This window comes from Rhineura floridana, chromosome 3 (genome assembly GCF_030035675.1).
Source record: "Rhineura floridana isolate rRhiFlo1 chromosome 3, rRhiFlo1.hap2, whole genome shotgun sequence".
Classification (NCBI taxonomy): domain Eukaryota; kingdom Metazoa; phylum Chordata; class Lepidosauria; order Squamata; family Rhineuridae; genus Rhineura; species Rhineura floridana.
The window spans coordinates 57,536,389-57,554,443 of record NC_084482.1 but is presented as its reverse complement, the minus strand read 5'-3'; the positions used below and the strand labels follow the sequence as shown (position 1 = coordinate 57,554,443).

The following is an 18,055-nucleotide window of genomic DNA, read 5'->3' as shown; positions in this document are numbered from 1 at the left end:
TTGTGTTTTTTTTGGAAAAATTGGAAAAATTGAAAAAACTGAAGAAACAATGGATTATGGAATGTTTTATTTTAGCATGATGAATAAAGTGTTTCAATGAATCTTGGTCCCCCCTTTTTATGGGAATGGGTGCTTTATGTCTGCTTAACACTGTGGCAGACTAGTGGAGACATAAATAATTTTCTTTGTTATTAATGTTGATGGTTCCTTCTGGTTTTTTTCAATTGTTTTTTGCCTGCTCCTCATAAACTGGCAAAATGAAAGAGGTTCCTTACAGTTCAGGAGCTTGTAGCTCCATTTGTTACAAAAAAGAAGTAAAAACTTTGAAAAGTAAATTCAATTTGTAATAATTGTTTGAATAAAATGTACTTTTAATATACCAAATGTAATAATTTTATGCCAAATCAACTTGTACATAATTTCATTTTATGTTCCTGAAGTAACAAAGTGGCTTTCAATCTGTAAAAAGTGCTAATATTGCACTTTAATGAACATTGCTCTTTCCTAGGGCAGAGAGGACTACTTAGAAAATGTTAGTTAAAAAACAATAGGGGTAAAGCGGGGGGAAATCAGCAGCAGTTCATTTGCTACAATTTGCATAGGGGCATACAGCCAGGCTTATATAAACTCCAGGGCAGCTCATGAGCACACAGAACAGAAGGGAACTGCAAGCTGACAGCATCTCCTTCAGCTCCATCAAGTGCAGTTGGAGAGATTGCACAGAGCATCCATTAGGAAGGAACAAGGCCTGTGGGCACCCAGAAGATGCAGAATGTGACTAATCAAATCAAAACCTGCAGACATTCTTCCTTGTGTAGCCTTGGGTCCTGGAGGGGGCATACAAGGACTCTTGGGACCATCTCTTCTCTGCAGTGCAGGTGAAAAACATGACATGAACATCTGCAACTATTAGAAAAAATTCTAGAGGAATCGCTGTGTTAATGTGTAGCTGCAAAAGTAACACGTTGTCCACAGGGACTCTGCTTGCATTTGTATATTGCAGATTCCCCTCATAATATTTACTATCGAATGTATTTGTTACAGTGTTTTCTTTTTCCACATCTATATTCATACCGACCAGGTGTGTTTTCTGAAGTAGATGTGATTAGAATAACTTAATTGAGCCATCTCTTTGAACATAATGTGAACTCTAAAAGCAATCAAGCTGATTGTAAGCAAGTCTGCATCTCTGGGTGGGTAAGAAGGACTGTTGTTTTAGAAAGCCAGCCAAATCTGGATGTGAACCAGCTTCCTCTAGGCCATCCCAATTCTCTCATTTTTGTGTTACCTTTGTGTTAATTCATTTGTCTCAGTTTGCCCCCAAAGAAGGCTGAGCCTAAGCAAGTATTTGGCCCAGTCATATTACCATCTCTCATAAAGCAGGCAGAATAGAAAATGGGATAATTCATCATCATCACTACCACCACCACACACTTTAACTCATTTAGCTTTTGACTGATTTGCTTGAAACAATTACACAAACCTAAAATGCCTTTGGCATTAAAATTGGATAAAAGGTAGATAAAGGGACATCCTAGGCTGCTCACACATTCTGATTTAACTACAAAGCCTCAAGATAAATACTAAGCAATGCTTTGAATAATAGATGCTTTTGGAACCCATCCAGATTACAGAATTATCTGGAACTAAGCTACAGCTATTACAAGGGAAACCTTCTAGCTAGGACTTCAAGTGGACATAACATCTTTAAATAACCCTGCCTAATTAAGCCAGTTTGACTGGCGTTTGAGAATCAGGTGATCCAGTAGATGTAGCCCATCAATCTATATTGGGGGGAGGTGAGCAGAGTATTTCTCTGTGTTGAAAAGTTAGCTTGTTCCCTAAACAAAACATAAATTTAACTGCGGAATAGAGAGGCAAACATCAAGTATAAATTTGTCATTGTTATCCAAACTGTTCTTTCCTTGCTTGACAGGTAGTTCTCTCATCCCACAGTTCAGTTTGTCACAGAGCGTTGTCATTACAATGGACATTCTTCCTCCTATTACCTGGGGCTAATGAGATACCTAGCTGAGCTCATAGCAAAGCAGAATATTTTTTCCACCTAGTCTATTCAATTATGCTGACAAATCTAGTTTTTACTGCCCAAATGACCCTATAAGAAACACTTCGCTTGTTTTTAAGACGTGCTGAGTCTCAGTTGTTCTATGCTGTGCTGATTGTGCTTGTGTTTGAGGTGCCATGGATAGTCCAGAGGAACAGGAGAGCACCACTTTCCAGACTCTTAATAATAGGGTTGCCATGAAACTATGGGAGGTTTTTCCCCTCCAATTGATTTCCTCTGTTTGTAAGGGTAAAGCTACAACAGTGATCCTAAATGCTGAACTGAGTCCAAACCAGGCTCATGTAGGATGTTGGAGAATTCTGACAAAAATGGAACTGGGAGCGGAAATTGCTGACATTTGCTTATTCGTCCCATCTCTGAAACAGAAATCAATCCAGCGAATACAATAAGTATGTTGTTGTTGCTTTCAGTCTGCAAATGACACATAACTGATTATATGCCCCCCCATCATTTGCATTTCCTTTGCATTGAAATGAATGGCATGTAGTAATTTCAGTGGGTCTACTCTGACTGATGTATGATCAGTGGCAGTCAGCAGGGTGGCAGAGGTAGCTTTGCTTACCTGCTTTCCCAACGCCAAGCATCACGCCATGGAAAGCTCAGCATGATGCAGGCATAGCCATGGAGCCCAACCTGCCTCTATGTTGACCCTCATCCCTCTCAGGAACCAAGAGCAATGCTCAGTGTTGAGAGCACAAGCGAGCAACCCTGCCCTGCCTGTGTCGTGCTGCTGACTATTACTGCATTGGATACATCCCAATGTGTTGAACATATTCCTCCAATACTTAAAAGGCTTCCATTGGTTTCCAATTTGTTTCCAGGCACAATTTTTCTTTTTTACCTCTAAAGCCCTAAATATAAAAGTGGTGCCAGATTTTGTTTGGGGGGGAGGCAAGCAGCCCTTCTCAAAAAAGTATTTCATCTCCCTCCTTGCTGGACCCCTATGATTACTTGAAGGAAATGCACATTTCTCATGCAAATTATAATTGAATCATAAACTAGACATTAAAATAAGACTGGGATCTTAGTGTGTTCCTTGAAAGTTTACCCCATCAAAATCTCAACAGGACTTTAGAGTGTCACTGTGAAACATGCCATTATTTCTCCTTTGGAAATCTAATATGTGGGACAAACCTTTGCTACGAGACCTTTGCTATGTTTCTGTGTGGATGCTCTGGCTCTAGAATACCTTCCCAAGGGGAATTCACTCAGCACTATCATTGCTAATTTTCAGATGCCAGGACAAGTTGTTTGCCTGAGCAAATTAATAGTAATAGTAATTAATCTCAACTGTCTTTTTATTGAAGACTGTACTTCTGTATTGTTTATTTTGCTTTAATTTTTTTAAAAAACTGCACTGAAGGCTCTTATGGTGAAAAGGTGGGATATACCTCTTCAAAATAAATAAATTGGTGGATATTGGGAACAACATTACAGGATGAGCTAAGTGATTATGACTAGTGCTGAGCTGTAAAAAGCTCACTGCTCCTTGTTGCCAGCCCTCCCTAAACACACACACATTGGTGATTTTTTTTTACAATTGCTTCAGAAGTGATCACCTATTAAATAAGCATTGCCCTCCCTCTGAATTTAACAGCACTTGCTCTTGGTGATGTCAGAACACTGGCTAATCTGATTGCCTTAGCATAATGCTATGACATCATCTCATTCACTTTGTGATCCCCAGTTTTTTGGAATTCCTGTGTGACTAATCCAGGAAGAAGATGAAGCTGTAATTAAAAGACAAATATGGTGCTAAAGCAGCATGGGATAGGGGTACAATGGTAGTGAACAAGATCAATAAAAAGTGAGCATTCACACACTGAGAACTTTATCAGGATATATTTCTGCATCCCCCTCTCTTCAGGAAGCTCAACTTTTGACTTCAACATCAAAATGAGAGGATAACTGGCAAGCCTTAATTTTGACTGAGTTGGAGGCAGGGACCTTTAGGTCCTGAACCAAGATGAGATGCTGTTGGCAAGTTCTCCTTTTTAAAGGTTTGGAGAATAATTTGCTTACCGCGTGAATTCCTCTTGGTGAGAAGTACCCTTTGGGTCTGACTCAAATACCAGAGAAGTTCATAGTTCTCTTAAATGACATTGCTGGGCTCACAGATAATATGGTTAGAAGGGAAGTCTTGGTTGACTGTGAAATGTACAGTAGGCCATGGGGTCCATCTCAGTTATGCATGTCCCAAGGCTTTAAAGCCAGCACCTCAAATTGTGACCAGAAAGCTATAGGGAGTTAGCTACTGGTATATTACAGTAATACTATTCCATCAATCAACCATAATTTGGAGGTAGGTTGCTATGCTAAAGACTAATGCCTGCACTGGAACAGTCAAAGATACACTTGCAGAACCTATTCCAGTAGCCTGGCTTGAAGTTATGAAGATTCAAATGATGATAACAGGTCCACACACACACACACACACACACACAAAGGAGTGCTATCTCACCAGGCCACCCTGGGCTCCTACTGGGAAGAAGGGCAGGATATAAATCAAATAATAAACTGATAAAAATCATTTCTGTCTATAACCTGTATATCCAATTGCCCCAGGGACTCCCCAAGGCTATGACCCACATCATAAGATGATTCTAACTGGAGATAGTTCAAAAAGGTAGACACACCTAAACAGAACTCTCTGTAATTTCATCCTCTAACCCCATATTCAAAGCTGTGTCTTTGTCTCAAGATGACCTGAATAACAGCAGTTTTGCTGTGGGTTAGACCTGTCTCCAGCAATAGAATTATGATCAATACTGCTATTGTTATGCATCTAGGTATATATATTTAGTGTATGGTGATTCTTCCCCATCTACCATTTTATGTCTGTGCACATTTTTAACCACCAAGTGCCCTACCATCTCAAGATATTTTATTTATTTGTAGTTTGTTTTTAGATTGTTCCCTAAATAGAGTATATTCTTTCTCTCCGGTATTTGGGCTAGCATCTCACTGTATTTAAAATCCTCCAGAAGCAATATTGACCCACCCACCCCTCCTGTTGATTCCTTCTCTCCTTCATTAGCCAGGTTAACCTGATACAATAAGCCAAGCTATGATTTAATGAGACCACACCAATGCATTATCTCCCAGAGATAAGCGTCTAGCCGCTTTGCTACTGTTTACTGCCATGGCACACTGAGCTAAGCGAAGGTTTGGCTTAGCATATCATCTGACCTGGGACCGGTGTAAGCTTTCTCCTCACTAGCAATGAACTGTAGCCATTACTATACAGCCACAAAAGTGGCTGTATACTATAGTCAGCATGGATTTTTCGCATTCCACAATGTTAAATTGAAAATACCCCCATGCCATTCTGATGCTTTCCATAAGCTCATTTCAAACCAAAACCTTACAAAACTTATAGTCCTGAACTCAGAAACGCTTGCTTAACAACCCTCTAAATTTTCATGATGATACACAAAACAGAGAGAATTGAGAGTTTAAAGTGTAAAAGGAGAGAGAAAAACCAGACTTTTTTCTCTGAGAGTTCTCGTAATCTGTTGAAATTAATTAAAAATCAGCCATATTCACAGAGTACCTGAAATCCTATTACCGACCTTGCCCCATACAGTGACCTTCATCTTCTGCAGTTTAAAAGTTTAAATAATGCATGGCTGATGTTTAATTAATTTAAGAAATTTAGCATTGAACTCAATGATAATGTCAGGCACGCTCAGTAAGAACCAACTGTCAGTGTTCTAAAAGCCAACCTCACAGCTGCTGGCTTGCCTAATCAGGGGGCACACACACACCAGACCTTTATTTCACTTTAGACAGTCAGGGCTTCCCCCAAAGAATCCTGGGAAGTGTAGTTTGTGAAAGGTGCTGAGAGGAAACTCCTATAGAGAGCTTTGGCTATGGGGCAGTATATAAATGTAATAAATAAATAAATAAATAAGAGTCCGCCACTCTGATTGAAGCTGTATGAGGGGAACAGCGCATCTCCTAGTAACTCTCAGCACTCTTCACTAACTTCACTAACTACATTCTTTGGGAGAAGCCATGACTGTGTAAAGTGAAATAAAGGTCTGGTGTGGATGTGGCCAGGGACAGCTTTGGTTTAAATTTGGGTGGGAGGCTACATGTGCCTCCTGTAGAATAAAAAGGTGGGGGAAATGCTGGAAAACAATGATACTATTCACAATGTCTTCCTTTTGGAAATGAAAGGGGCTTCCCCTCTGCCCAGTGCCTACCCATCCAATATCCTCCCCTCCCTGCCCCTCCCCCAGGTCAGTTTCACCTATCCTAAGCATCATTGTACAGGAGTAAATCCCACTGAACTCAAAAAGCATGCAAATGATCAAGCCTGCCTCCCTTCTCCCTCCTATTCCCTCCCTCTTGCCCCTTCCCACCCCCTTCCGTCACCCATCCCTTTCCAATCCCCTCCTCTCCCTCCTCCTCCCCCATTGTCAGTTTTACCTATCCTAGAACTACCACCTGGGAGACCAGGGTTCAAATCCCCACACAGCCATGAGGCTCACTGGGTGACCTTGGGCCAGTTGCTGCCTCAGCCTCAGAGGAAAGCAATGGTAAACCACCTCTGAATACCGCTTAACATGAAAACCCTATTGATAGGGTCGCCATAAGTTGGAATCAACTTGAAGGCAGTCCATTTCATTTTCAAGCATGATTGCACTGGAGTAAATCCCATAGAACTCAATAAGCATGCAAATGATCAAACCTGCCCTTCCCTAGTCCTCCCTCCCATCACCCCCCTTTTGCCCCTTCCCTGCCCCTTCCTTCATCCCTCCTCCTCCCCTTGCAATCCCCTCCTTCCCCCCTCCTTCTCCCCCTCCTTCCCCCCTCCTTCTGCTCCCCTCTCCCTTCTTTCTCTTTTCCTCTACTCTCTTCTCCTCCTCCTCCTCCTCCCCCACGGTCAGTTTTACCTATCCTAGCATGATTTCAGGGGAGTAAATCCCACTGAACTCAATAAACATGCAAATGATCAATCTATTCTCAGCAAACTTGCACAGGATCCCATTTCCTACCTCCCAGATTAAAAAGCAGAGAAATTCACTAATAGGCAAAAAAACCTTGCAGTTTAAGAACGTACATATAGCTCACAGATATTTCTATCAAACTTTAAAAAGCAGGGAAATTGGGCAGCTATAGTGAATGCACCAGGGGAGCAGGAGACCTGACCTCCTCTCTGAGATATTGGACTGCCCTACAAATTGGTCAAAATGCAAACACCATTTGGGTTCGTCTTTCACAGTCCAATCCACTTGCTGTGCAGCTTGGAAGAATTTGGTAACATGTGCCTCTGAGCGTATGGTGAGTGGTGGCAACACCTGCAATCAGCCCAAATAACAGAAACAAGACATGTGCTGTGCTGATCTTGTTTTAGCAGGGAGGAAGCAACTATGTTAAGACAGTTGATGGAGTTCAGATAACTTTAAATATGTTTGATTTACTTTGCAATTTTAGTGAAGTTTCCTATAGTAAATCATTTTCTTCTGTTTCTGTGAATATGTGTACAGCAACACTTTGCAACACTAAAAAAAAGCTCCAAAAACAATTGTGGAATAATGGCAGTGACTGTTCTGCAGAATATTTTCCAATGGACATAAAGAATGTCTCAGTTTGCATAAGATAAAACAGTGGGAGGTGAAATATATTCTAGCAAAATTCTAGGCGTGCTCTGTTTTTAATTGGCCATGCCCACCTTTCCTTAAGTGGAGTAGTTTAAGCATAGCAGGCTGAAAACATGCATCTTGGGCAGGCCAAGTTTGTTTTTTCCAACAGCTAGAGTCAATGCTTAATTAGCAACATATTGTAATCAGTCTGATTTTACATCCAACTGCAGTTTCAGATTCAAGTGAATTTCTCTTTTGGGCACATATAGAGCATAACCTCCCATTCCAGTGGGGAGGCAAGAAGTGCTCTCATTTCCCACCATGCATGTGACACAGTTATCATCTGATCCAGCCACATATCTAACATTAGATGGAGACGGCTATAGCTCAGTGGCAGAGCGTTTGTTTTGCATGTAGAAGATCCCAGATTCACTCCCTAGCATTTCCAGGTAGTACCGGGAAAGAACCTTGTCTTGACTGCCAGTTAGTATAGACAGTATTGACCTAGATGGACCAATGGATACTCAGGATAATATCCTGACTCAGGATAAAGCAGCTTCCCGTGTTCCTAATATGTGAGAAGACCATAAATTCCCAATGACAGGAAAGTTATTCAATACTTAGATCTTAACATGCTAATTTGTTTCCTACAATTGCATACCTGAGCAATAATGAACAAATAAACAACAATAAATAGACTTTTCAGATCTGAAACACGGAGGGATTTTCCAGATTGTGACTAGTATTCACATGCTCAAATTCTTTAACATATGTTTAGCTTTACAATAGTCCCATTGGGAGCATCTTGATTTGTTTCATCTCATGTGCCTTAATTTGCTTTCTAGTAAACTGTGATTTTTCCATCCTTGTGACCTGACCCATGTAATAGCATGAGCAAATGAGAGTTTTGTTTGACTTGATTATTTCATTCAGTCACTTTCCCTCAGTGCAACTGGTTATTCTATTCAATGACTGCCCGTGAGAGCATGTCTTGTAAAGTGCAAAATCAAGTTGTAATCCGATTATTGCACCCCATGAATACCCAAGTGGGAATCTGCCCCTCTGTATCATCTGTCCATGTATAACATGTGAGCCAGCCCCCTGAGAATAGGTGGAGCCTGTCCACACTTGAGGATTCTGCTCTTTTGTTTCTCTTTTCCAGAAAGGTAGTAGTATCTTTACAGCTGAAAGTCAAAAAGACTAAAGTTATGACAACAGAAGATTTATGTAACTTTAAAGTTGACAATGAGGACATTGAACTTGTCAAGGATTATGAATACCTCGGCACAGTCATTAACCAAAATGGAGACAATAGTCAAGAAATTAGAAGAAGGCTAGGACTCGGGAGGGCAGCTGTGAGAGAACTAGAAAAGGTCCTCAAATGCAAAGATGTACAGTAGGGCCCCACTCATACGGCGGGTTACGTTCCGGACCCCCACTGTAAAGTGCAAACCGTTGTAAAGTGGAACTCATTGAATAGAATGGCGCACAATGCCCAAAAACCGCCGTAAAAGCGGAACAAGCACCATATGAGTGGGGCTTTAGTCTAATTGCGTCTAATTGAGACTGCTGCATTAGTGAAATGCTGTAAAACGAAGCGCCGTAAATCGGGGCCCTACTGTATCACTGAACACCAAAGTCAGGATCATTCAGACCATGGTATTCCCGATCTCTATGTATGGATGTGAAAGTTGGACAGTGAAAAAGGTGGATAAGAGAAAAATCAACTCATTTGAAATGTGGTGCTGGAGGAGAGCTTTGCTCATACCATGGACTGCGAAAAAGACAAATAATTGGGTGGTAGAACAAATTAAACCAGAACTATCACTAGAAGCTAAAATGATGAAACTGAGGTTATCATACTTTGGACACATCATGAGAAGACATTTCACTAGAAAAGACAATAATGCTGGGAAAAACAGAAGGGAGTAGAAAAAGAGGAAGGCCAAACAAGAGATGGATTGATTCCATAAAGGAAGCCACAGACCTGAACTTACAAGAACTGAACAGGGTGGTTCATGACAGATGCTCTTGGAGGTCACTGATTCATAGGGTCGTCATAAGTCGTAATCGACTTGAAGGCACATAACAACAACAAGCAGTATCTTGTATATTAAAGAAAATGCCTGCCTGTCTTTCCCGAGAGATTCCCCCGCCATGTCTGCTATATTCTGTTTTTGCTGTGGAATAATATCTTGACATGTTTGTGTTTTAGTACTATCTGAGACTGAGAGACAATTATATTTATTCTTTCTTAGCTGCTATGTCTGCATTTTCCACCCAGTGATTTACTTTTAAAGTGCCACTGCTGTGTTGGAGTGGTCTTTAAGTAGATACTGTGCACAGCAGTGCATATCTCTGCAATAAATTTCTCTCATCTATGCCCTGCCAGCCACCTATCTCTTTACATTGCTTCTGTAAGTGGAAGAGCCTGCCTATACTGTTAGATATCATTAATCCATTCTTGAGCAACACAGCATGGGCTACATCTCTGCACAGTCAGATTCATTGTTTTAGCCCTTGTTTTAAGGCCAAGATGTCCAATTCAGAGGCGGCCTCCAGCTTGCAGCCTGCAAGATATCTTCAGGACTGATGGGAAAGGGTGGGAATTAAAGTATCATAAAAGCTCTTTACCTGTCTTTTTTCTAGGTTTCAGATACTTGTTTCTAATGGTTGTTGCAGCCACTCAGAGGAACTGATTGATGTCTATTATGTTTTCAATTTCTCTCTCTCTCTCTCTCTTTAAGAGTAAAAAGGACCGTATGAAGGCTTGGATAAGGGCACGCCTTCCCGCCTGGTGCAAAGAAAGAGATTCCTGGTCTGTCTACATCTTTGCTCCTCAGTCTAAGTAAGACACCTTAGTTTGACTGATAACAGTGTGGCAGGCAGAGCTCCAGGATTCTTTGTTCAAAGAAATGTTCACAGAGTATGGCAGTCGTAGAATTGCTGCAGATGTAAAGTGACAAGAAGGAGCAAACAGGTGCTGTCAGCTAAAAGATTTGAACTTGTGCTAGCATCAAATGGCTGCCTGCACCCGCTGCCTCTTGAAGTCAGTTAATATATTTTATACCCTTAGCTGCTGGTCAACCCAACTAACAATATGGTGGAGGGACTGTGGCTCAGAGGTGGAGCATGTGTTTTGCATGTTGAAAGGGCCCTAAGCCCTGGCATCTCCAATTAAAAAGACCAGGTACAAAGTGATGGGGCCCTGAAATGCTGCTGCCTAATTTTTCAGTGAACGCTCAGGGTGCTGTTGTTTTTCTAAGCCAACTAGTAAGGAATTCTGTATTAAATGGGATGCAAAGTTTCCTCCCTGGCACCTATGTTGCATCAGTCAAACAGTTTGAAGCTGAAAGCAGTAGCAGCAAAGCTGTGCTTCCTGAAATACTTCTATAACTGCTTAATACCAAATCCCCTCCTTATTTCTCTTTGCCTCTCCCTCTACCCATTGGCCACCAACACTCTCACCTGCTACCCTATCATCTCAAGACCTACAACAAGAAATACAGATTCCACAAAGGAAAGTGATTTATTTAAGCAGAATTATATAAACAAATTTTCCACAACACACTGAAATGGAAGTTTCCAGAGCCTATGCATCACAGATCCAAAGGCTTCTGAGGCACAAGAGCTTCTAGAACCTCCAAGATGTCACTAAATGCAAACAAGAAGAACAAATACTCTAGAAGAGGTGGTGGTGGGTGTTTTGTGGACATGCATTCATTTGCTCCACTGAATTAGGGAAGGGCCATAGTTTAGCAATGAAATACACGTTTTGCATGCATGTCTTTGGCACCCCCACATGGGGCTGGGAAAGAGCCCTGTCTGAAGCCCTGGTGAGCTAGCTACACCATGGGTGGATGACCTGTAGCCCTCCAGATGTTGTTGGACTCCAACTCCCATCAGCTTCAGCTAGCAGAGCCAATGGTGATGGTTGATGGGAGCTGTTGTCCCAACAACATCTGGAAAGCCACAAATTCCCATCCCTTGTATAAACAGTCATAAGCTAGATCAACCAATGAGGTGACATAAGGCAGCTTCCCAACCCTTTTCAGGAGGAGGAGGAGGAAGAGGAAGAGTTGGTGTATCTCCTCTAGTATTCTTCTAGTATCATACAGTGATGAATGTCTGAGTGAAAACTCCCCCCCCCACTGGAAAACTGCCATAATATTTTTACCTGAGCAGCTGTAGCAATTCTGTATCACTGGAATATTATAAAGTACATCACAGTTATTTTACCATATGGCAACGTTTTCCTGGAATCCTACACTGCTTCACATGAGGCTTCTGTAGATGTATTTACAATCAGTTACAAACTTAGTAATGTTTTTCTAACATCCTATTGCCCTCTTCCATCAAGATCTACCATTCTTTAAATAGAAACCAAATCAGATGTAATGCTGGGAGATGTTTGATTGGAACTTTTCTTGACGTGATTGATCTCCTGTGGGGATTTTTCAAAGTTAAATCCAATGGAGATCAGATTGGGATGAAATCACTGGGGAAAACGGGGTTAACCCTTTCCCATAGGCATCATTTTCCTGATCTTAATTTCCTGATCTTCCCATGATGTTACTTGCCCAGTGGGGGGGAAACATAAGGTATCCATGATATTTATTTATTTATTTGTTGTAAAAGATTTATAAACTGCTCACATTCATAATATATTAGAGTGGTATACTCAAAAAAGTATACACCAACAGCAGTACAGTTAAAATATCAATCCAGTGCTAGAAGATGATCAGAAGACAATAATTTTTAAAATGTAGTCAGAAAACGCGTGGATAAATAAAGTCCTAATAACTGCACTTTTCAACTAGAACATGTTTGCCTGTTTTGCAAATAATAATTATTGTTGCTGTTATTATTAGTATTATTATTTATTTCATTTCGCAATTGCTTCATATGAAGCATCTCAAAGCAATTTTACAATACAGTAAAAACACAGATAAAACAATTGCATATACCACAGGATAAACATGGATATTTTTGGTTTAATCTTGGGGAAAACCTCAGATTCCTATCATGCTGTTTTGCAGTTTGAAAGTTTGGTGAGATCAAGAAGTTTATTAACATTTGGAATCACATAAAACCAATTACAGTTGAGACACCGTTTGGAAAATTGAAATTGAAAATGCCCTTCACTTGTGCGCCCAAAAGATTTACTTTCAGGATGTGTAAAAGTAAGAATTACCCTTCTTGACTTCAGAGAATCTATACCCACCCACCTATACACCAAGCTGCATGATTGGTTAATCTGACCATGTTTTTGACTAGAGCAGTGACACAGTGGGCGGCCTCTTCTGAGGGCAAGTTATTCTGCAGCATCTCTCATCAGGAGTAAATGAATGGTCCTGTTACACCCAATGCAGAAACTCTGCAGAGCCCATCTCCAGCAGGTATAGCAACAGCTTTAATTTTTTTTAAGTGTGATGTTTCTGATAGTAGAAGACCTTTTGAGAGAGAAAGACAGATTCGTTGGAAGAAGCTTTGCAGGGAGAAGTTTGAGAGTAGAGTTATGCCAAGAAATCTCTGTTCCTGAACAATTAATAGTATCTGCAGTTTTGTTCTAATGAAAAAAATGTGTTCTGTTGTGGATTCAGTTTCCCAGGAGAGGGGATGGGGAAAGACTATTGTTTTGGTCATTTACTTTAGAAAGAAGCGGCAGTCTCCATGAATAAGACTTGTGATGACAACATTCCTGTGTCTTCTTTTCCTCTTCCCTCTTAGATTCCGTCTAATATGCAATAAAATCATTGCTCACAAGATGTTTGATCATGTCGTCTTGGTAATCATTTTTCTGAACTGCATCACCATTGCGATGGAACGTCCCAAAATTGAGCCACACAGTGCTGTGAGTAGTAGCCAAGCTCTTCCTGATGGTGTTACCACCTTGTTGAGCAAATCAAGTTAATGATGGATTCTTAGCAATGTCTGCTCTTGTCTTTGGTCTCTTTAGCAACTGGGGGGGTAATCTCAACTGACTAAAGGGGAATATAAATGCATTAAAGTTAAATTACTCTGATTTATACTGGTTTTACCAAGAGATCAGAGCTGATGTGGGCAGCTACCTCAGCACACCCTCTCTGCCTGGTGATCTACAGATGATCCCATTCCATGGACAGCCAGAAGGCTGCAGCAGTGCTGTTAAGATAATGAAAAAGTAACACCAGAAGGATTAATACATATCATCTTCAATTAGAAAACACACGTTTTCTGAACCTGCTTGAAGAATTTTGCTTTATGCAACCTTGAGAGTATTGTGACACCTTAAAGACTAACAACTTTTATTATGACATAAGCTTTCATGAACTAGAGCCCACCATTGGATGCATGGCTCTTATTGAATTGTCACTGACTGTACTTTATGCATTCCATTGGCATTTAACTCCAACCTTTGCTTAACTTACCTATTTACATATTTTCTCCTACACCTATGTATATATATATATAAATACATACCTGACATCTTAAAGGAGAACCTCTTGCTATATCAATCTTCCTGGGCCATGAGATCTGTAGGGGAGACCCTTTTAGAGGTCACACCAGTAACTGTGGTACATCAGGCACTGACTTGAGATAGGGCCTTTTCTGTGGTGGTACCCCATCTGTGGAACTCCCTCCCATCAGAAATATATCTGGTGTCTACATTTTGGGGGGGGTCCATGCCAGCTGAAGGCCTATCGCTTCACCAAGGCATTTGACAGTTGTTGATCATTGTTCCTGAATTGTAATGGGAGAACTGCTTTCTGCTGTTGGCTTGACTTAGATTTGAGTACTAGTTTTAATGTGTTAGACAGCTGGTATAGCACAGTGGGGAGGAGACCCTGGCTGGGAGTCCAGAGTCTGTGAGTTCAAATCCCCACTTGTGTCTCCTGGGTGTAAAGGCCAGCTAAAGATCACCCCCACAGTGAGTGGCTCAGGGGTTACGTGCCCTGCCACCTGTGCAGCCGTGGGCAAGCTGCACAGTCCCAAGGAGCCCAGTTGCCCCCCAGCTGGCAGTTGCAGACAAGGAAGGGGCTGGCTTGTGCAGCTGTGGCAAGCTGAGCAGGCCCTAGCCAGCTGGGGAGGGCTAGCCTCGGAGGGAGGCAATGGTAAACCCCCTCTGAATACCGCTTACCATGAAAACCCTATCCATAGGATAGCCATAAGTCGGGATCGACTTGAAGGCAGTCCATTTCCATTTCACATTGAAACTGGACACCTAGATTACTAGATTAGATTTTAATGTGTTATTGTGTTTTATAGTTTTTTTAGCTATAATAATTTTATATGTATAACCTGTCCTGAAATTATTTAAGATGAAGGGCAGTACAGAAATTTATTGAATGAATAAAAATAAAGATTACACTCCATGCATCTGATAAAGTTGGTCCTAGTCCATGAACGCAAAAGCCATAATAAAATATGTTATGTACGACACATTTTGTACTTCCAATATGACTGTACTTTGTTGTACTTCCAATGTAACTGGAAGGCAGCCTTCCCAAGACAAGCTTTTTTTTTTAGGAGGAGAGGGGGCTAGAGACATGGTGTCATCATAGTAATGTGTTTCCAGCCCTCACTGAACAGATGTACATATCTGAGCAGGCATTATGGGATCACAGAAGCATGCATACAAGCAGTGCTAATCTTGATGCAACATCCACACCTTGAATTCTTAATCTTGTTCTCCAGCCACATCCAAACCAATATCTTCAGCTCCTAATGTGCACACGTACACAAAGACAAAACTGGGTTGAGTTCCCACCCTGGATCCAGCAACAGGGTAGTGCATCTGCCCAGTACAGATGCACAACTGACCTTCAGAACTGTATTTAGGTGGAGCTTGCTGTTGCTTGTCCTGCTTGCCCTCTCTGCTCTTGGGTGAAGTGTTTTTGCTATAAATTAAGATCAGACATCTGTTTACCATTGGCTGTGGATTCTTCTTCTTCACCTGCATGTTTTTACTTTGAACCATAAATGCCCTTCCCAGCAGTGAGTGCAAGCAGGTTTTCCCTGCTTTTGCCCCGTCAAGCTGTCTTTTATTCAACTCTGCAATATCTGCAACATCCATGTGCTGAGGACATCAAAGGAAGAACACCCTTTTTTTAATCCTGTTTCTCAAGGGAGAGTCAACTTGTTTTAATACTTGATGCAGCCATGGCATCTGTCACAATTTTCTTCTTCAATAAACATTCAAATGCTTTTTCTTTCTTGGTGTAATATTGGGTTTTGGTCCTTCCCATCTGTTCTGCATCAGCATTCACATGGGGGGGGAAGGAATGGCTCAGTTTTTGCACTTCTTTTTCTCCTCTTTGTTTTGATATGAACAAACATCTTCATTCTGTTTCCTTGCAATATTTGTTTTAATAGATTTGCATAATGGGTTTTTTCAACCAGATCTTCATAGCAACAGTGTCTATCTATCAATCAGATTCTAACCAAATAAAGCACATTAATCTGACTGTTCTGTTATTTTATTTCCGTTTCTTGCTGCCTATGCATGTTTACTTGGACATAAGCACCACTGAATTCAGTGGGGCTTACATCCAGGTAAGTATGCTTAGGATTGCAGCTTCAGAGAGGCAAAAAGGGTGGCTGAGAGACAAAACCCAGAGACAGTGGAGCACTTCTATAACATTGCCAAAGACTAGTCAAACTGCACCCCTGCAGTATCCTCTTTTAGCTCAAAAAGAGAGCTGAAAGCCGAGAGTACTCTGAGTACAGAGAGGCAGCAACGGGAGGTGGAGATGAGCAGAGGGAGGCAGCTGAGATGGGGGAGTGGGGAGAGGCACAGAGCTTACCACCAGGCCCCTTGACCTCTTGCATAAGCACCAGGACTAGGACCTGTTGAGGCTGAATTCCATCAGCCTGAGTAGCTGCAGGTGCCCAGGATGCTCCCCAAACCAGCACACTTCGCAGTGGTGCTGGGGAAGGGGAAGATATAAGCCAACCTGCCAGGGACACCAAAGGGTGTCTCCTCTTTAGGGTGTGGTGAGGGCATGTCCCCCCCTTTATTAGTTTCATAAGGAAGGGTTTAATGTGTGGTATTATTTGATTGTTTTCTTTTTCAGGGGGGCGGTTGTCATGTTTTTCTCTAGGCTAGTTCCAGGGTGAGAGGCTGAATGTGGTCTAGCCTGGTGTGTGAGGAAAGTGGTTTCATGCCCCTGGAGTAGGAGCCCAGTCCGGCCTGGAACTCTGCCCTTCCTGGGGGGGAGATGGGGGGGAGCGGTGAGGTTTTGTCCCAGGTGAGAGCTGGGGTGTGAGTCATGTCCAACAGTTTTCTATGTTTGAGTGTCTCCTAGTTGTTGTCCCTGACACTGTTCTCTGCTGTATGCTTGAAGTTACTGCAGGTGGGTCAGGGAAGTAATATGTCTAGGCCAGGGTCATAGGGAAGATGTAGTTATAGCAAAGCCCTTGACCCCTCTGCTTCTTCTGCTGTATTTCAGAACATGTAGGTGCTGTTCAGCTGACACCCCCCCCAGCCTGGTGTTGTTTTTAAATGCCAGGTCTATCCAGAATAAAACATCTATTATCTATGATTTGATCATGGATGAGGGTGTGTGACTAAGACCAGGACATAGTGGCCGTATGCTAACCGAGCTCTGTCTGCCTGGGTACTTAGTGCAGCAGCATTCCAGGTCAGAGGAGCAGGGAGAGGGAGTTGCAGTCATCCATAAAAACTCCATCTTCCTCACCAGGAGACTGATCTGCACTGTTCCTGGGTTCGAGGGATTGTTTGTGGTGTTGGGCCAGAGAGACAGAGTGGGGATGTTGTTACTGCACAATCCACCCTGCTGTGCTGCAACCTCCCTAATCAAGCTGGCAGAGATAATCTCAGATATAGTGTTGAAGAACCCTATCACTGTGGTGTTGGGGAACTTCAGTATCCAGGCTGAGGCTGCCAGCTTGGGACTGCATGGCCTCAATGACAACAGCCATGGTGCTGCATCAGGATATCAGTGGCCCAATACATGTGACCGGACATACCCTCAACCTGGTCTTTGCCACAGAGCAGATTGGTAACACTCTGTTGATTAGGGAGCTCACTGTGAGTCCATTGTTGTGGATAGACCATTCCCTGGTGAGTTTTGGGCTGAATGTAGCTACTCCACTCCGCAAGGGTGGGGGACCCATTGAGATGGTCCATCCTCAGAGACTTATGGAATCTGATGGATTCCTGAATTTTCTGTGGGATTTTCTGGCTCACATGGCTGACGTTCCTGTTGAGTCTCTTGTCTGACTGTGGAACTGTGAGATGTGTAGAGCCATAGATATGATTGCTCCTGAGTGTCCTCGCCATCACTGTGGAGCATGTAGGTCTTGATACTTTAGTGACCTGTGTGCTATGAAACAGGAGGGTCAGCAGCTAGAACACAGGTGGCATAAATCTTGG

The 18,055-nt window shown here is 42.1% G+C and overlaps 1 protein-coding gene across 1 annotated transcript in view; it reads left to right on the top strand.

Annotated features, from left to right (window-relative positions):
• CACNA1G (calcium voltage-gated channel subunit alpha1 G) overlaps positions 1 to 18,055 on the top strand; it is a 270,527-nt gene that overhangs the window by 153,743 nt on the left and 98,729 nt on the right. Inside the window, exons 16-17 of the mRNA XM_061616021.1 lie at positions 10,425 to 10,525; positions 13,408 to 13,531. Coding sequence (XP_061472005.1) covers positions 10,425 to 10,525; positions 13,408 to 13,531 — 225 coding nt within the window. The remainder of the gene's footprint in view (positions 1 to 10,424; positions 10,526 to 13,407; positions 13,532 to 18,055) is intronic.